Source organism: Chroicocephalus ridibundus, chromosome 4 (genome assembly GCF_963924245.1).
Source record: "Chroicocephalus ridibundus chromosome 4, bChrRid1.1, whole genome shotgun sequence".
Taxonomy (NCBI): Eukaryota; Metazoa; Chordata; class Aves; order Charadriiformes; family Laridae; genus Chroicocephalus; species Chroicocephalus ridibundus.
In genome coordinates this window covers 76165366-76186151 of record NC_086287.1, presented here as the reverse complement: position 1 = coordinate 76186151, position 20786 = coordinate 76165366, and the positions used below count along the sequence as shown (strand labels likewise).

The 20786-nt window shown below is 38.0% G+C and overlaps 1 protein-coding gene across 8 annotated transcripts; it reads right to left on the bottom strand.

Annotated features, from left to right (window-relative positions):
- Window positions 1–1485: 1485 nt before the first annotated feature.
- LOC134515391 (dipeptidase 2-like) lies at window positions 1486–20353 on the bottom strand. 8 transcript variants are annotated; one of them, XM_063334302.1, is made up of 13 exons: window positions 19767–20347; window positions 18031–18131; window positions 15435–15594; window positions 12175–12452; window positions 11301–11427; window positions 10681–10810; window positions 10211–10352; window positions 9298–9367; window positions 8589–8765; window positions 8007–8094; window positions 7001–7076; window positions 5160–5295; window positions 1486–3909 (listed from the first exon to the last, which is right to left on the bottom strand). In XM_063334302.1, exons 4-13 carry the CDS (start codon window positions 12306–12308, stop codon window positions 3724–3726), a joined length of 1266 nt encoding a protein of 421 aa, XP_063190372.1. In that variant the 5' UTR covers window positions 12309–12452; window positions 15435–15594; window positions 18031–18131; window positions 19767–20347; the 3' UTR covers window positions 1486–3723. The 8 variants fall into 8 exon arrangements, with proteins under 8 accessions (XP_063190372.1, XP_063190373.1, XP_063190371.1 ...); XM_063334303.1 differs by lacking the exon at window positions 15435–15594 and having other exon boundaries at window positions 12175–12319; window positions 19767–20348; XM_063334301.1 differs by lacking the exon at window positions 15435–15594.
- Between the last annotated feature and the right edge of the window lie 433 nt (window positions 20354–20786).

Below are 20786 nucleotides of genomic sequence, written 5' to 3'. Positions count from 1 at the left end.
ACTACTCAGAGTTTACATAACAGATCAGCTGTATATGTTAGACCAGCAATAGACTTTTAGGCTTGGTTTCTAACACCACCACTTACTCAGATGAGGCAACTGAGAACTGAAGTTTATTTCTGTGGATGCTACAGCCCACTAGTCTGGAAAAGGATAGTACTGGGGGAAGGGTGCTGGTGTCAACCCTTTAGAATCAAATCAATAGTCTGCATCAATATTATGTCTGCAGTTTTTGGCTGTTCATATCACACATGTTGAAAGCATGAGCCTTGGATTGTTAAAGATGCTTTGAAGTTTGGGTCTTATTTGGAAAATCTGCCTAAAGTAGTTCATACTACATTGATTTTGAATTTGCAGAAACAGTAATAACTATTTTCAGAATTCATGTTAGCACAACACATTAGCAGGTAAATAATGACCTGCATTCTTCCATCTGGCAGCCAACAAAGCTTATTACGAAGTTGGTATCTCAATTACATTTGGTATTTCACTGATACCACTGCATCTGTCAGTTGAGCTACCTTGCATTTAAAATTACCAATGGAAATTTGTCTTATTAATTGGTGCAGGGCAAAGGCATTCAATTTCAGGATGAATTGTCCTCTCCATTGGGAAGCAGAAATCAGAGTGCGATCATTTTACGCTTGAGCTGTTGGAAATGCAATGTTGTGACTACAACTACTACAAGCTGCTGTCAGTAGGAATGGAGACACTAGCACTCAGACTGAAGCGTCACTAGTGTTTTTCTGACAGCAGTCACAGCCATATCATCTTACATGATTTTACTTTTGAAATGGAATTCTAATGAGATGCCTTTCTACCGTGTTTCAAGCTGAGTGATTTTGATTGTTTAAGAAAAATAAACTAACTGCATCTATTAGATAAGCTCGATACTATGTGCATAATCATTGCACGATGCACAAGATTCCATTTCTTGCTTGATGATTTTACACTCTGATGTTGGTTTCACACAAGCAGCTTAATTGAAGCATTTTGAATTAACATTGTAACTAGTAATGGAAAAAGGAACTTTCAGATCATCACACATCCGTGAGAAATGCTGTAAAGTAGACGTTATCCTAATCTTGGTGCAGGCAACCTGTTTAGTTCCCCATAAGCCTGGTTCTCTATGACTTGACTTGCTTGACAAGTGATTTGCTGCAGGTAATAGTGTCATCATGGACTCACTGCAATGACTTGGTCATTCATGTTCCTTTTCCATATGCACTCATTTGGACTTCTCTACAGGTTAGGCGGTATCTGAGTGAAGATGAGACTGACTGCCTACATCCAGGATGCTCTAGGGTTAAACCTATCTTACTTTCTCCTACCTGCCATGGGGGAGGCTACCTTCCCTGTGAAGAGCCAGACCCAGAGTCCTCATGATACCCTGGCCTTCCTTCTGCAGCAATTGCATGGTTCTTGCAGGGTTTCCTGGAGTTCTCAACATTTACATTGTTTTGTGATATTACACCAGTCTCTATACACAATTTTAAACAATATTTTATTTAAATTTCATGTATATGTTTTGCCACAAGCTTACAAATTATTCATTGCACAAAGCAGTCAAACAAGTGCAATACACCATAGGTAAAACAAGGAAATAAACTCCAAATATCTATAGTATGGTGAAATCAGTCATATAAAAATATTCTAAGTATCTTAAGAAAAGGAATGTATTTTTAATCCATGCTGTAGTATGGAAAAAAAAAAAGTAGAAATTAGCAGGCAGGAAAGTGGCAACACAGTAGAAAGAAAAAGGCTTCAAAGAATAAGGAAGCATCTTACATTTCAAATACGTAATGAAGTTACTATCACAGTACTAATTCTGTGAAAAGAGACCATGGATGACAGTTTTCCAATGGCTTATGAAGCTATTAGCAGAAGAACTGATGTAAGGAAATTATTTGCCCTATTGAATTAATCATTTTACCAGTAAAATCAAGTTCTGATGCCAGTCAAGCAATATCAGGAAGGCAAGATTTCTGAGTCAGTGCAGTAATTTCCCATTGTAGATGCATAACCAGGATCAGTATTTACTGAGAAACTGGTCTTAAAAAACTTGGCTTGTTATCAGCTAGGTTATTCAATATGATCTGTAAAGAATTCAATAAGTGGCAGTAGTATATTCAGAATATACTTATCAAAGACACCACCTTATCAGGAGAATTAACGAAGCTTCATTTTGAAGCAATAAAAGAACAGTCTTCTTCCAGAAACGCTACGTGTATATGGAATGCAGAAATGGATGGCAAGAACAGTCTCAAGTGCCTCTAGAAAACAACTGACTTGCTGTTTCCATTCTGTTCATGCTTAGCCTTGTCTTCCAGTTGTTAAATACTTTGTGGCCCATCTGCTGTCTTTAAATCAATTACAGGACTTTTCTTTTATTCTATACTAAGGCTAAATTCTGTAGATGTCATATCAGTAAATAAAAGCGCATATCATGAGATAAAAATCACAATTAACAGCAAGTATCATGAGAAGACATTTACCAGCAAGCACTGGGAAATGACCCTACAAAGATGTAGTGCTGCCATCTTACAATTTTGTCATGAATCTCTCCATATTTGATTTGAGCCATATTAACCTACCAAGAGTAGGCCTATCACAATATATGCTCTTCTCTATAACAGTAATTTCTAACCTCACATACCTTGTGCATTTGAAAATGTGTTCCAAAAGCTGAAACGGCAGATTTCTAATAAAAATATTTCTTTCTAATCTCATGCCTATGAATACTTTGACAGTGTTCTGATTTTAGCCAGCTAGAACAAAAATAAAATAATAAAACCTATTATTGATAAGGATCATTGGTTAAATGTGAACTAGATTTCCACAAAGCTGTGGAACATTCTAACACAATTTTTATTTAAATACTCATTTTACACTTCTCAGACTGCAATAAAAATATCAGAACAAGATCTCACCCTCTGAGTAGCCAAAATTCCTGCTTTGTCCTGGCTTATTCTTGCTCTCAGCTTCATGAACATGCAGCAAACAGCAGTCCCCAAATTACAGAAAAGTATCTGCATTGTTGCCTGGTCACCTGTACCTGAATACAAGACACCTACCTCCACCCTTCAGGAACTCTACAGTTGCCCACAGTCCTAGTCAGGGTTCAAAAACAAGAGTTTAGAACTGCAGGATGGATCCCTAAAGCTAGTGGTAGGCATGAAATCTGAATTGAAATAGCTATGTTATCCATCTTGTCCTCTTAAAAAAATAAAACAAAACAAATCCCCACTCTTCTACGTATATCGGGGGGTGGTCTTCTCTGGCTAAACCATCAACTGATGATGAAAGTTGTATGATTTAACAAGAAGTAATATCTGAAAACATCTCAGCACAGCTGTCTTAATCATATTCTGTAGTTCCTGTGTGGAACTGCTGATTCTGGACTCCAGTATTTATACAAAGTGCCACAACGTGTACGAAAACCATGTGTCATACATTACAAAATTTATTCATTAGATGTGAATACTTTCCATTAACAATGTTGGTCCTGGTTTAGCCAAGATGACACAGAATTTATCACTTAAAATTCTAAATGATTTTGCTACATTTAAATCTACATTAATTTTCAAGTACACAGGTGCATTTATAGGAATTATATAAAAAAAAACTTAGCATAGCTTTACATTAAAAAAAACCAAAAAAGACAACTACTTGCATTGCAGATTACTCCATATATCTCTCTCTAGACTCCATAGGTCTTATGATTCATAATACAGTATTAAACATGACAGTTACAACTGTCAGAATAAAAGGTTTTGCCAGAGAAGGAAATCCAAAGGACCTGGCTGTCTGAAGCTGTCGATTATGTAGGTTTAGGCGACAGGAATTTTGTACTTCTTCTTGCAGAATTTCACTTTCACCTACATCCATTAGTCCACTATTGTTCCGCACCTAGAAAAATTTCAAAAGATTACCCCTGAAAGCCAGACCACACAACAGCAAAAAGCTTTATGCAGCTAGCAAATTCAAAGCTATCTCAAGTGAACCAGCTTTCTGTATTGCAAAAACACATCTGAATGTGAGGAAATCAACATCATTGATTTCAAAAATCAACATCAACATCAACCTGATGTTTGCATTCCTATGAAACACATCCCATAATTCAGTACAGATACATTACAGGCAAGAGTCACAGGTCTGGCTGTTCTTTATCTTGGCTCCCTCCACATATGGATGCATTAGCTGGAAAACCTTAAGCAAACAAAATCCTGAGCTTTCTTCTCTAAGTCAGCTCACAGTCTGAAGACAGAGCTTCAAACATCTCTAATTTAGAAGGAAAGAAATTACTAAATCTCACAGATAGGTTGGTTAGGTGTGATGAATTTCAACCTCTTCATAATGTCAGTGAGCCACACGTGCAACTTGCATTAGGTAGGTATTTTGGCTGTTAACCGGAACAGTACAAAATTCCCCGATTTCTGTTCATTCAACATACCCCAAAAAGGCAACTGGAAGAAACATTACTGTGAAATATATGTTGTCTATAAGGCTTCGTGTATAATATCTATTTACTTATCCCTGTAAATAAAAAGAATAGGAGGCAAGCAGTTCGCAAATTTCAAGAGAGGCTCTTGAAAAAGTTGTCATTTAGGAGGCGCTTCCACACAGTCTCTTTCTTTCCCTCCTCTCCTCCCTCATCCTTCTGGATTATCTTCTCCCATTTACACTTAAAGCTCACTGTGATCTAGTTGTTATATTTATGGGTTGTTAGCAATCTGGTCATGGCGGGAGCCTTTTGGATAGCAGTCCAATCCCATGACAAGAATTAAAGTGATTTGCAGGAGTCAGCATTCCTTACTGCACCAGCGAACACAACCAGACTGTGATGCTGGTACGCCTGCAGTTTCTCCAAACCATGAAGTGATTCTGTTTAGAAGTCAGTGATGTGTACTTATCAGATTACCACAGAGAGAAAAAGTTCCAAAGAGCTCTGTCCACTCTTTCTCACTTTTTTTTATTCTACTAACACTCTCTTGCCATCTTGGTTTCTTTCCAGCATTTGGAATTACTGCATTAAGTGCTTACATTCCCTCATAGCGCTCTCATTGAACAAAAACAAAACCCAAACCACCAGCAAGGCACCAACAGTTCCTCTCTCCCTCTTAGTAAGAATCAAGATTCAGTTTAGTTTTTAATCTTACATTTTCCACTTCCCTGAAGACACGAAGAAAGTTCTCCCTTAAGACCCCTTTCAGTTCAGTTTCTTTCCATCCTCTTCTAAGAAGTTCCTCAATCAAAGAAGGATATTTAGAAACATCTTCCAATCCCTCAGGGAAACTGTTGGCAAGAGTCACACAAGAATATTCAACACACATCACTGAAAAATGTAGAAAAAGATTTTTAATTAGTCTTTTGCACATCTTCACTTTTGGAATGAGCTCAATTTGGACCCAATTCTTCCTCTGAGAAGTTAAAAAAAAAAAGTATTAAAAATTCAACTAACATAAACAGGAGCAGGACTGGGACACAATGAAAGGCTTTTTATGCACACACGGTCCTATTAGCAGACCATAACTGCGTATTCTGTAATGAAGATGCACTTGTGTAAAGGTAGAACAATAGCATGGAGGATATTAAAGCAAAACAAAAGGGGAAAAAAGGCCAAACTCCTGCATGCATTAATCCACTCTATATCTGGCCTTTAGAGTAAGTGGAAACAGCTGCATCACAGATGGAGTTGGTGCAATCCACTTGTGTAACTGAGAACAAAAGGGAACCTGCAAACACACAGTGAGCTAAAGAGTTGCAGGCAATTTTGTGTATTCTGTTGTTTACAAAGTCTTTTTTTCCAAAGAAAATACAATTATAATAATAGTATTGTTTTGAATTCAACAGTTTAGGCAGTGAAAAGAAAGCTATTCATAACCCTCCACTGAAGAAATTACAATAAGCAAAATTGACCTATGTCTTGTGCTAATTCTTGCCAAAATAAAAAGGAATTAGAAATAACAAGCTGCAAAACTTGCATTAAACATCTGTTTTAAATTGTATTTCCATGACTTTTGGACTTTGTTTTAAGATAACGAGTATCTTCTGTTATTTTTCTTTTCTGTGGAGGTGTGGTGATAAGCATAACTCAAGAAATCTGTGCCATTACTTTCTACCAGGACTCAGGACCTTAAAAACAACTCCACCACCAATTAAACTGATGGTCTTCGGAAAAATGCATGCAATAAAATGTGTCCTTTTGTTACAAACTGTGTTTTTATTTTGGAGGTTATAGTTTCAGAGCTATGATTAGTTAACTCCCATGGGAGCTAACACAATGTTTTTGTGGTCCTGCTTTACAGATGTGAGTCTGACTGTGACTTTCATACCCAAGTGTGTACGACCTCAGGAGAAAAAAAAAAAAAAAAAAAAGAAGGAGATGAAGATTCAAAAGAGAGATAAAAAGAAAAAAAATGGTTTAGGGTTATGCCAGCAAATGCCACCCAATCTGCATTTATTTCCTGTGCTGTAACAACACCAGCCCAGGAGGAAGCAGGAGAGCTTATGTTGTAGGCTCTTCGCCATGCTCTGCTTGCATCAAACACTTCCCAAGCCCCAAAAGCAGGAGTGTTTCCATAGCCCCAAAACACTTTGGGCTTTCCCCACTAGAAAGTGACAGCAAAGGAAAGGGTTTTACAGCATCTCCCTGAGCTAACCCATTTACCATCTAAAAGCTGAGGTAGCTTTTCTGTCATTCATCTTTGGCTTCTAGAGGAAAGCACCCTCTGTCACTGTTTTTGTATGCACAAACCCCTGCCTAGAACACACAACTGCAGAGTTCACAGGGCATTAGGATCCATTTCCACATTTGCAGCACTCCTTCATGCTGTTCTAAAGAGGAATCATTGTGCCCCTCTTTCATAAAACTTGTTTTAGTACTCATCACAAGACAAGTTGCTACAACTCTTTTAGGCTGCCACTTTTTTTCCCCAAAAGGAATCAAAACCTTCATGATTTAAGGAGCAGATGTCAATGTATATACAATTTTACTAACCGGTCCACTCCATCGTAGTCACCACCAATTCCTATCGATTCTGAACCTACAATTTTCTTTATGTGGTCAAAATGATCTGAAAGAAAACATCAAAGAAAACAACATCTAGGCATATGGCAAGAAGAAATAATACAGTTCAGAAATATCGTCACTAGGTGACTGTTCTCCTTAATCATGGATTCTTAATCAAATCCTTTTAAAAAGAAGTCAAAAGACATCCCGATAATACAGGTTAAAATTTAATAATGCAGTTGATGTATTCTGAATATTTACTGATGCTTAACTAGATGTTATCTGTTATTAAGTACATCAGGCAGCAATCTTCAAAATAATAGCTACACTGACGAGATGCAAATGAGGAAAAAGACACGATCACAGAATCATAGAATAGTTTGGGTTGGAAGGCACCTTTAAAGGTCATCTAGTCCAATCCCCTTGTGATAAGCAGGGACATCTTCAATTAGATCAGGTTGCTCAGAGCCTGGCCAACCTGACCTTGAATATTTCCAGAGATGGGGCATCTGCCACCTCTCTGGGCAACCTGTGCCAGTGTTTCACCACCCTCATTGTAAAAAATGTCTTCCTTATATCTAGTCTAAATCTTCCCTCTTTTAGTTTAAAACCATTACCCCTTGTCCTATTGCAACAGGCCCTGCTAATAAGTTCCCAACAAGTAGACCACAAATACCAACAGATTTTTCATTACCCATTACATATCTATGTTTCCCACTCTTAATTACAAAGGTTTAAGATGTTTTTCAGAAAGTAACAACTACTTTGGGATTAATGGCTGTTGGCTCCATTTGGGAGCATTATGTCCTCCAGCTACACACCTTGTACCTCTTATTATTGTTTAATGAATATTAACTCCAAAAATACCTAAAGCTGGGGTAAGGTGTGGAAGGGAATAAACAAGCAGTATAATTAACATGATCTCAAAAATGATGCAGACACCAGGAAACTGATAGAAGCCACCCACAAAAACTGCAGTATATTAACTTCAAACCTGCAACGGTAGAAACATTAACAACTTTTCTGCCACAGGCCAGTACATTTGCGTTGAAAGTCACCATGATAATTCCCTTGTTCTTTTTCTGAAAAATATGAAGAGAGAGATGATGAGTTGACACTCATGTGTCCTGCAAATCTCATGGCCATCTCATATAAATCCTTCTACATCCATCCATAAGAACACTCTATAAGTCAAAGCTCAGATGGCAACAGAAGGCTTTGCCTCTCTGTCCTTTGCACTGGATTCATTATATTCTCTGTAGTCTGAATCAGCAGAAGTCCAGTGACTACATCAAACTCAACCAGAATTTCAAAGTATTTGCAAAAACGTCATTTTTGTAACCAAAGGCAAAACACAACCCAAAGAAAATGTCTCAGAAGCAAATGTGTAACTTGTTGCTCAGGTATCTGCTTGTAAATCCAGTTTAGAGATGAGAGGGTGAATGTGCAAGTTTGCCTCAACTAGCCAAACATTGCCATTAAAAAAAAAACAACAAAAAACAAACCCAACAAAAACAAACAAACAGAACCTTAAAGAAACAAAGAAAAACCCCAAACCAAAAATGATATCACTCACCAGTTCCTGGAGGATATCATCAGGAACATTTCTTGAGTGATTACAAATAGAAAATGCTGAGGAATGGCTGAAAATTACTGGTGCTTTTGAGATACTTAGTGCAGCTTTTGCTGTGGAATATGAAGTATGAGATAAATCTATCAGCATACCCAGGCGATTCATCTCCTTTACCACTTCCTAGAACAGATTTACAGACAACAGTGTCAGTATTATATTTCCTTAAAGGAAACTGTTTAGCTGATATATGTAAACAGATAAATAAATTCTGCAGCTGTCAGCTAGTCATTAACATGCTGTGCCTGTATGGGTTTCTATTTACCTATTGATTTTATAGTAATTTATTCCCTCAAAATTAACTAGCACGCCACCACATGCTCAAAACTTATAAAGCTTAGTCAATCTGAAATAAGTAATTTGAACTGTTATTCACATCCCGCTACTTCCACATATTAATTCATACTTATAAGCTATATTAAAACAATTGTTATAATTAAATCCAGCACTTTTACCCTTGGGAACATCCGAGGGAACTTGGCTTGACTGAACCCTGATTACCTCCTAACTATCAAGAACTTCTAGTAGTTAATGTTTAATGACAAGTTGCTTTTGAAAAGATAAGGCCAGAAGTTATTGTTGCATGATTATAATTTCAAATCTTTGAATCTTATAATTCAAAATAATTAGATTATAATTCAAAAGAGATCCTTACTTGGCCGAATGCAGTCAGACCAATAACACTAGGATAAAATTTATGTATTCCTTTAGATGATGATTCAGACCTTAAAAAGGGAAGTGAGAAAGAAGAAACATCATATTCTTCTGGAGACTATAATATCAGCAACTGAAACTTCTTATGCTACACACAATAAAAATCATTACCATGGTCACATAGCCAAATATCTTGTTCACACAGTGCTTTTTATGTTCATAACTGTTTTCTGGACATTATGCCTTCAGGTTCACGACTGTTGTATGTTTGTGAAGCAATGCAAGACAAGCAAAGAGATGCTTGTCAGAAATTTTCTGACTAAACAAACTTTCATCAGAGAACAAAGATATGCTGAAATGTCAGTTACCTGTCTGCCAGAAAGCCTGCTTTTCATTCCTCTCTGCACACAATTCCCCTTCCCCCAAGTCAGTACAAAAAGGAATTTTGCCAATCCAGCAAAGCATAGGTGCTAATATTCTGATACAGGAACTAAGTACCCATCTCTGTAGCTGCATATGAGACCTGCATTTTTGAGGTGCCCAGAGAGGACAGCATTGAAGGCTGCTGACTGCTGAGTTCTTACATAGAATTTACCCTCTTGTAGCTACATCATATGCATTTTTAGTACTTTTTTTTTTTTTTGGCCTGTTTTCCCCTATGTAACTTTCATAATAAAGCAAAAGGGATAGCAATTTTGTTATCTTCATGTTGTTAACAAGGTTTAAAACTTCCTAAATTGTCAGCCTAACAAGCACTACATAACAGAGCCTTCAGTCTCCCACTTGACACGTGGCATCCTCGGTTCAGAGTCTTTTTCATAGGTGAACTCTGTATCCGAGTCCGTATTTTCCCCATCTTGGAGCTGCCATCACTTTTCATTAAATGGTCACACAAACACATGCATGTTAGTTACCAAGGTGTATTGCAGGAATGTGTTAAAGTCATGTAACGAACACCCAGGTCATAATACATTCTCAGTGTTGCCAAACTGCTGTCAATGGAGTGACCACCTTCTATTCCAATCAAACACGCGATCTTTGTACTGTCAGAGATACCTGGAAACAACAAAGGAAGATAATTCCAAAGAAATTTCATGACAGATAAGAAGCCAGCACTACTGAGCCACAATTGTTATTGTAAATTGCAAGCAATAATAGTATGTTTTTGTAGAACATGAGCTTATGCTAGTGCATGTTTAAATGGCAAACTTTCTCATGACTGCAGTGGGCCAGGATTATGTACAGAGTCGGTTATTGTGGTTCAGTGGAAAAACTGAAGTTAAAGTCACTCTTTAAACCAGGATAGCTTGCAGCTCTCTGTCTTTTGCATGTATCTCCTGCAATCCCATGTAAAAAAAAATTCAGTTAAAAGAAAGAGTATCACCTTGGGAAGTTGTCACAAATTCAAGCTCTTCATAGCTGTTACACATCCTCTTGACAACATCAATTTGCTCTAAGGTCAGACGCACAGCATCCTTGTTCTGAGCGCTGCAAAGAACATACACTGACCAAAACTGAAAGAGACATTGACAAGTAAACTAGATAACTTGTGTTTCAACTTTGAAACTTTCATTTGCTAATTGTGAAGTTCATGAGCACAGACCAAAATAATTTCCTACAGTTTACAAGGGAGTCGCCACTATAGTTTTTCCCCCAAAGGAAGAGTTATGACGCAAAGCAGGAGCATCCACTCCAGCCATGATTAAAGCCTCCTGACACACTCAGCTACTCCACAGTACACACAGGAAAGTGGGTGTAAGTTTACTTTATTTATCACAAAATAAATGTCGCTGTTTTGATTAAAAGTACCTGTATTATAAAACACAAACTTTTGAAACACAGATGTTTTGGAAAAGTGTCTGTAGCTTTTCGATTTCAGTGGTTTTTTTTTTCCCCGAAAAGAGAAAGAGGCAAAACCAAGGCCAGAAGTACTTTTGTGATTGGGAAAGGAAGGACGCAAATGTAAAAATATGTTCTCAGACTCACAACCATGGCAGTACATACCTGAGCTCCCACATAACCAGCCTGAAGTTTCGCAAGGTTTGTGTGTGTCTTGTTGAGTTCTCTTAAGTTGACTCTACTGAGTCTATTTTGGTAAAATATTCTCAGCCGCAGTGCAAAGTCGTTGTGGCTACAATTGAAAACAAATAGGGCTTGTGACAGAAATAAGTTGTTCCCCTTCTAACCCAAATGTATTTTCTTCCACTGTTCGTAGTCCCTTAGACTATTAATTGCCAATAATCCTTGCAGTAACATATGCTTAAAAGTCTCCCTTCTTTTGCAAACAAGCTTTATTTGTTAATTAGGGCAGCAAGAAACTTTTTTTTTGCCTCTCCCATTTTTATAGCTGTTGTGTTTCTGTATCTATTTTTCTCCCTATTGTTTTTGAAGGAGTGGAAGAACTGAAATCAGCCACCACACTCCTTAGAAGCAAGTACTTGTGGTAGAATAATCAGTGCTGCCTGTGCTAGAATAATCAGTGTTTGTGTTCCCACGTCAAAATACACTCACCGCAGACATCATTCCTTCAGATTGTAAGGGTACCCTTTCAAGGTACGATGCCTGCTTTCTAGCTCCGCACAGAAGTCATTGCTAATGAAGATGCCATTGAATTACGGGAAGGAGACAAGGATATTATATAAAGGGAAACAATAATTAAGTGGTTAAACCTGACCAGAAAATTACAAATGCATTTAGAATAACCCGATCCTACAGTAAGCACCTTCTGAACTATAACTCCTTCCAGATAAATCACTGCAACAGTAACTAACTGCCATGTGCTACTAACAGCCTATGTCTCTACTCATCTAAACACACTTTAGCATTTCCTCCTCACTTGTCAAGATCTACAGAATTTAGTTGAACATATTTTATATACCCATCAATTAAACGTGTATCTTGCATCAACTCGATAGCTCTCTCTTTCATTGATTTCTCATAGCTGAATGGCACAGCATCAAAGAACATCAACAGCCACAGCAACAACTTTGTTGTATTTCTCTTCATTTCCATTTTCCAGTTTGCTACAGCAAAGAGATACCACAATTATTTGCTGATGACAACGAAACAGCAAAATTTCCAGTCTGTGGAAGTTGTAGGCTTAATAGTATAGGCAGAGCCAAAATGCCTCTCCTTCTGGTAAGGCTGGGGTGAATTCTGCAGAGGAAAGAAAAAGAAAGAAAGAGAGAGAGTAATAAACAAAAGGGAAGGTAGTGGTGGAAACTGTAAAACAGCTACCTTCTCTCAAAGTTTTTAAGATCTCTGGTTGTTGGTTTTTTGCACATATAACCACTCCTTGAACCCTGATGCTGCCACCAGCTGACTGCTGAAGGGAACCAACTCCTCAGTCAGAGCTAGCAGGGTGAGCCTGACGGACCCTGGACTCTCACCTCCCTAAAAGCAGCTCCCAAAACAACATAACAACATAGTTCCCTCATTACGTTAACTGTTTTGTTTCATTATTTGGGAAACTTCACACTGAAATGAACAATGAAACTGTTTTTGAGAAATTCCAAGAATCAGCTGCTTCTGAGTAAACTGTATTGTTGAAATACACAGCACATCAGAGTATTTTTCAAAGGAAAGCTATTGAAATCCAACACTTTTCCACACCTTAGCAAGGACAATATGTGCCAATCTTGAAAGGGTCACTTTATTTCCATGAGGAAATGGGTATGACACCAACTTCAAGAGGAATCCAAGCACCCTCTACTCTTTTTTAAAATACAGTACTCAAACACTTGGACAGCAGCCTTTCAGGTGTCAGTCAAAAAGCATTTTTACAAACAGGTTAGAAATATCTCCTCTTCTATGTAAAGTAACTGTAAGATCTGCTAGGAGGTGAAAATACCTTTGCCAGGGAAAAGGTTGTTTGCCTTTTCCACCCCCCCCACATTCAGAGTTACTGGCAGCATTACCTACAAAGCTGAGGAGCAGTCACCTCCTTCATTCATTGGAATTACATCATAATTAGATGCGTGTGCCCTGTGAATTCTTTCAAATCAAAGAAGTTTGGATAGAATTGTAATATTGCAGAGCCAATGCTCAAATTTTTCAAAAGACAGAAAAAAAAAAAAAAATGTTGACTTTTCATTTGTTTTCCACTATGAGTCAGTAAAGTTCACATTTATAAACTTTCTTCCGGCAGCACAAAAGTTTGTTTCTACTAAAAAAGGAAGTTGTTTTTATGTATTTCTTGTCTGCAGAGGTAAAAGCAAGTAGCAAATATCCAAGACATGATTTACAAGGCAATTCATCTTGCCTGCAGACTTTGCTTCTCTTGTCTTTAAGCGAATTTTCTAAAGCAACAACAGGAGGTGGACATAAACCAGGAAATGGTTTTCTGATATAAAGCCATATATGCATCAGTAAAGTCACAGATATCTCAAGGGAGATCCATAGGCGATGGTGGCATTGGAAGCAAATTCAAGTCACACTAAGCAGATTACGTATTGAAGGCATCCTGTTCTAAACATATTTCTTTCTTCCTCTTACTAGAACATTTTGATTACAAAAAAATCAAAGCCAAAGTGAGAGTAGACCAGGATATTGAAAAGCAGCAGAGTGAAAATCATATTAAGATTCTTCTATTTCTAGCTGATTTATATTAAACCATTTTTCTGTCACCTACAATATGCAGATTGTAAATAAAAGGAAAAGTTAACTGGCTTATTTGCCCTGCCTATGCCTGATGAAATGTAAGTATGTTTGTAATGGAGTTGTATTTGATAAGCCAGTATAAGTTTAATTAAACTGTGCAATTAAGATGTTTTAAAACGAAAATTAATCCATTTTGCATGTATATTTTTCCCTCTAACTCAAAATAACATAAAAGGTAAAAAATAAAAAAATAAAAATTAAGAAATTACATCACAACCTGGATTTAGAAAGCTGCAAACTGCTATTCTAAAAAATCCTTCAACAAAAATTCCTAAGGTTCCTCTTTTGAGAAACTGGCTCAGGCCTTTTCTGATTCACAAGATATGGGAATGCGTTAAATTGTAGGACCATCTGGCAGGAAGTACTTTTGGACAGTGGGAAGAAGCAAGCTTATACAAAAGGGAGTGTTGATGGAAAAGCTGATTTAAAATCAGCCCTGAAGTGGTCTCAGAAAGAAGCTCTAGGACAGCTGAATAAACACAGTGGTACACAGGCACAAATGAAGATCCAATATAAATATGATGCCAGGGGAGTTGTGGCACTAACTAAAGAAAATTAATAGCCCTCACCCCTTAACATTTCCTACAAGAAAACCATAATGTAAGGAATAGCGCAGAGAGTATTTGTGAAGTACAGAGGTCGAATGCCACGTAGAGGAAAGCATTCTAGAAATAGACTTGTCCTTCAAGGATGCTTAACAGTCTGTGTTCTCATTCATTAACAAACATAACAGAAGTGATTGACACCAAGTTTCTTATGTGTACAAAACTTAAGGAGTTTTTGGCTAGGCCCTTAGGACAATATGGGAATTAATTTACATCACAAGTCTACGTATCTGGGTTTTCTCATGGGAATGGTTTCCTGCAGGCCCAACTACTTCCCCTGGGGTCAGAATAAGGATCAGACCTTCCAAGACTGGGATGATACTCTTAGACTGTCCTTCACCAGAGCACAGTTGAGTCCCTGGCAATACTTTAATTTGTCCAGGATTTATATCATAGCTGATGGAAGAAGCCCTTATTCCTCTCATGTCTGCAAAATAACTAAGGGAACCTTCTGTGTTCTTCCCACATTTACTGATTGAAAGGGAGATTTTTCTGCTTTTATTCATTGCCGCAGCTTTATATTTGTGTACCAGGAAAAAATTATTGGGAAGGTCATTTTCTATCCATTTTTTTGTAATACTGCCTTTAGCAAAAAATATCTGAATTGTCATTGGAAACAACAAGTTGACCTCTGGTATTACTTTTACTCAAAGAAATCGAATATTTATAGATTATGTATTTGGGAAAAAATGAGGCAGGTCACAGATCCATGGGCTTACACATTATATCTAGGTACAGCAAAATCCATGTTCAAAATATGAGCCCTGTTGTGCTACTATGACCTGGTGTTTGATTTCCTTCTTTCACTCGTTTTCAATAAAATCCATTTATGCAAGAGGGCACATTCAAAAAAAAAATATAAACAGAATCCTACCGGAATTTTATACGCATTTGAAACTGCAGCAGTTTGGTTAGATTTGATTTATTTTAATTAACCTCATGCAGAAAATTGGAAGGTACTATGCAGTGGGTATATGAAGTAAACGAGACCCAACAGTCTGCTGCTTCTCTTGCCAGGCACCTCTCTCCCAGCCCTGCGGTACAAAAAAAAAAAAAAAAAAAAAACGAGCAAAGTGCACCATTAGTCCTCATGGGACAAATCCAGAGGCAGTCTCGTGATGCTGCTCCAGGAACTGAAATTCATCTCTTCAATTCTGAGTTAGGCACTGAAGCTGAGCCTCCCACAGACCAAAAGTCTATCCGAAAGAAATACATGTAACACTGCAAGGGACAATAAACACTAACACAAAACTTTCTTCTGACTTTCAGCTCCGCTCCAGCTACATGAAACATCACAGGCTTGCAACATACAGACACACACAGTAGGAAAGAGATAAGGAGGGAGGTGCAAAATGCAGCTCTATCTCTTCTTCCACATTACACTTCAGAGCCAAAATGTCTCTTTCCATATCTACATTTGCGTGTCTCATTAAGATCATAACTGCTTTTCATCCCCAACATATCTCTGCACACAGGACTGGCACAGCAATTTTGAGGCATCAAGCTTAGAAAAGCCATCAGCCCACAGCCCAAAATAAACAATGACAGTCCCTGGAGAGCTGCAATACACAGAGTGAGTCTTTGCAGACACGCTACAGAAATAAAGCTTTACTATCTCGCACTAGTTAGCTTTTACCATTGGTTTACATTCTCCAAACTCTTCATGAAGCGCTAAGAAGTTACTATCAATAAAACATGAATGCTGAGAAAGCATACATTACGCTGAGCATTCCCACATCAGGGAGGACAGAGCTAAAATGAAGCAGGATGGCCATATCTGCCATATAAGGCTGCAAGAAGGGGGATTGCTCTTTTAAAATAGATACATTTTAATGGAAAGTTTCACAGTAAGAAAAGGAAAGTTTTTCTGCATGCTTCTGTCATTTACCATCTTCGGAAGTATGGGCAAGCTGCCTGGCCCCTCTTCTCCTTTCCAGCAGGCAGGCCAAACCTCAGTGCAGAAGGTTCAGTAAACAAATCTCAGTTAGGAACGACATTCCTTTCATCCCATTTGAAGTCCTTATTTTCCATCTTGTTCTTTATTAAAACACTTAATGACAGCCATTACATTAAGACTTGAATTTGTTGAATTACTGTGCCAAATCAAATATATAAAGTGCAATAAAATAGAGCTCAAATATCAAGATAGTAACATATCGTGAAAAATGAAGGTTTACACCCCCAATCCAGTTATGCAGAGAGCTCATGTGGATGATTCTAGTGCATCTCTGAATTAACTACCTCAGATCATGGCAGCAGCTTAGTTGCAACAGCACAGAAAACACAAGACGACCCGGACCCTAGGTAAAAACTTCCTTGCTGATTACTGCCAAAAGCATGGATTCTCCCTATTCCTTAAATAATAATTAAACATAACTAGTAATACATAAATATTAAACATGCTTCTAGGCGCAGAACACACGCCTCATACTATGAAGTATGTTTTTAAGAAAAGATACCGATCCCTTTGAAACTCACCTTGTCATCGAGACAGTCTTTCAAATCTTTCTCAATTTCTGCTTGAAATTCCTTCTGCCTTCCACCAGCCCTGAATCACATCAGGTTTATCTGCTCCCCTGCTTAGAAACCTCTTTAGTGCTTTCACAATATACAGGTATTACAATGTATAATTTTCAACCTGCTATTCCTTCCCTGCCTGTGCAAACATGCAATGAAGTGCCACCAAGGAATGAGAAAACATAGTGCTGTTAAACTTATTGCTTAAAAGTGGCATAAAAGGGAATAAATACAGTAATGGTTGGAAGGCATTTCAGGATCTCTAGGGAAGAGAAAGAAACAAGCAGGAAAGCTTGTCCCAAACTTCCTGGGAAAGTGGAACCCACTAGGGGGCAATTACAGTACTTCCATATACAGAGATAGTCACTCAGCCTTGAATTTAAGTGCATCCTTGGATATTACACATTATATCCACCGTGCATGTAGACTTCAAGTTTTTCAGATGCAATATAATCTCAGTTGGCAAGACTCCTTTGCAAGTGAAGTGTAGGAGATACATTGCTTTCTCCTTTAAAACAATTCCAAACTAGATTTTATTATTACAGATAAAAATGATGTTTTAACTCAAGAAATATTTCTCATAACTTTCCTTAAGAAAAGGACAACCACTGAATTTCTTTCCTGTTATGTTCTCATCCTTCTCTTCACTGTTGTTTCTTCCTGTCCACGGTTTTTAAGACTTTCTGACAAATGCAAATTGCTGAATGCAGTAATTTTGAAGTAAACAGGAGCTCTGCTAATGCTATGTGGTTTTTTATCTAATTGATGACTATGAGGACTATTTTCTCAGAAATCTTACGTCACTGAAATTATTTTAACTTCAAGACAGATACGCTTGATGGCATAATTTCCTAAAGGCAGAACAAACCAGAACAGCCTGACAACTACTTCTATAGCACTGTAGCAGACCACCTATTATCAGGCAAAATTGTGTCCAGCTTAAGAGTGCTGACCTCAGTGGAAGGGCTGGCGAGGAGTGTTTGACGCAGGGAGTCAGCTGGCTTCTGTGTTAATGCGTAGTCTCCTCTTTCTCGTATCTGGTGATATTGCTTTCCTGGAATGCAAACCAGAACCCATTGAACAGCATGTACAGACTTGAGTAATCTACTCTAGGGTTGCCCTCTGTGAATGTAGTCTCTACTGTATGGACCACAACAGGTTTCAAAGCTATAGACAGCAGATTATATGACAGGAATGCTCTTTCTCCCAGTCACTCTGTTTGGGTCTCCTGCCCCATGCTCCTGTCCCTTGTTTAACACGTGCTCTTCATGCCAGGGTCAGTGTAAACCATGCCCCCTCCAGCCCCTACTCCTGACAGACTCATTCTTTTTGGCAGTGTTTTGCCCAGTTCCAAAATATTTCTAATATTCTGGTAATGTTTGGATACTGCTTTCAAAAAACAATGCTACAAACTAGTCAGAGAGACAGACAAAGGCCACAAGGATGAGCATTACTGAGCATTAACAACTGAGTTTAACCATAATGGATGCAGCCTGTGGAAATGTTGCTCTCACAGGAGGTAATGAACTTTGCTTCAGCACAAGAAAGCCTATTTGAGTACTTCTGCCACAGTGGAGTTTACGTGCCTCTCCCTTACGGCTGTTAAAAAGAGAGCATTATCAAACACACCATGGGCTCTTTCTTTTTTTTCTGGGCTGCCCACACATTTCTAATCTCAAAGTGAGCATTTTGTTTTCTTGTTTTCTTTGTTGTGGCATGCAAATGAAAGATTTTGAGGAACATCAGTTACTGGAAACACAATCATTCTCTAAGTCCTTCGTCAGATGGGAGTGCAGTCTTTGAGAAGCAGTTTTTCTCCCATAAACATGCATCAAAAATTGCCCAAGAACCATAATTCTGGCAAAGGCAAATTAGTTTATGCAGGCATTCCTTGGTTTCAAATTCCTCAAATCAAAATACAGATCAGATCTGCAACCTGTATGTCTAGAACTCTGCCAGATCCTGACAAAATTACTCTAACAGGAACACTAAGATTTTATAGCTTATTATGTACTCTGTGACATAGTACGGTATAACTGCTATTCCAGAAAGCCACATAATTTGTCAGTTCAAAATGCTGAATGAGAAAGTAAGCAAGCCTTGTTCACACAATAACACTGTTCTGATGCTATAAAAACTGCTACACAGGGTAAATTCTTGTCCAAATGTGTACTATTTTTCCATCAATATTAACTCCGTAGAGATTTACAGGAATAGGTTTAAGCATGAACTGTACCTCCATGTTCTTCAAGCGATTTGACTGATGACAGAAATCATATTTATCTATACATTACCAAGTCTCCATTGCATGTATTTGTACAGAAATGCTATTCTTGGTAGCTACAAGAATTTCCTACAGATTTGTTATATAAAAGTACCTTCTAGGTTTCTCGCAAAATATTCTTTATACTTTGACAGTAAGACTCATTTGCCTTTGAAATGTTTAAGTAAGAAAAGACACATAAATATATCATCATTCAGAAATCGATTATTGAAAATTGAAGGAGTATTGCAAACAGTACACAAAATTAGGAACATGGTACATTAGACACCCCTATTTAAACAACATTTAAAATACAAAACCCACATAGCTTTTTTCCATGCTGACTTAGCAGAGTTGAAAAGTGGAAGTTGACATGAGATATATAGCTTTTTCTTGTTTATCTAAAGGATCCTTGGAGCAGGTTACCTTCTTAGGAAAATGCAGCGGAGTCGAAATCCACATTGGACTGTGTTGGATGCAACAGCTAAAGCTTGGCACGAGGTCCTCCTGGCATCAGAGCAGCAACAAAGAAACGTCCTCTATTTCTTTAGCTCACACATCACAGGCTTCACACTCAACAGGCATTTGGAGATTGCCCCTTTCAGAGATATAGGTCTGTGAGAGAGCTTTCAGTTCAGCTACCGCCCACCCGGGAACCCACAAGCCTTGTGCTGTGCTGTTTTCAAAATCTGGCATTTCCTCCCTCTTGCGGCAGGCTGTTTGTGCAGTCCGTCATGCATCTGCTGGCTAACAAATGATGTGTTTAATGCTGCTCTGTTTATATTGTTTTAGAAATAGGTGCCCCTCGTCACAAAATAACTTAGGTTGGAAGGGATTTTTAGTGAAATGCCATTTCATCCAGCCGCCTGATCCCAGCTAAGGTAAACTTCAAAGTCAGATCAGGTCGCTCAGGCCCTCATCCAGTGGAGGTTTTGATGTCTTCAAGGAAAAAGGTTATACTACCTCTCCAGGCCCCTGTTCCAGTTCCACCTTACTGCTGACGTAATTTTGCCACATTGACTACACCTAAGCCAATAAATATCTGCCCCTTGTTACTATACCTGCTGGATTTTTATCAGGACTTACAGTGCCACTGTGTGATATTTGTAAAGGTCAAAATGCTCACAAGTTACCGATGACCTTTTCAAAGATACTTATGTCTCTGAACCTACTGGGACTTTTCACTCCCTTTGTGGGAGCTGACAGTTTGGAAACAAAAGAAATATGTGCAAAAACATGATCCTGCAGTTTCACAATAAGTAAGGTCAGCTTATCATTATTTTTATGTTACTTCATACTTTCTACAGAAAATCAAAAGGTCATCATGCTTTTGTTTATGATTCCATTGCAGAGAAATAACCAAGTCTCACAATCAAAACTCCCACAGAGCTGTTGCACGAGTCATGTCTTAACTGGAATGTATGTCTGTCATCAATCCTCAAGTTC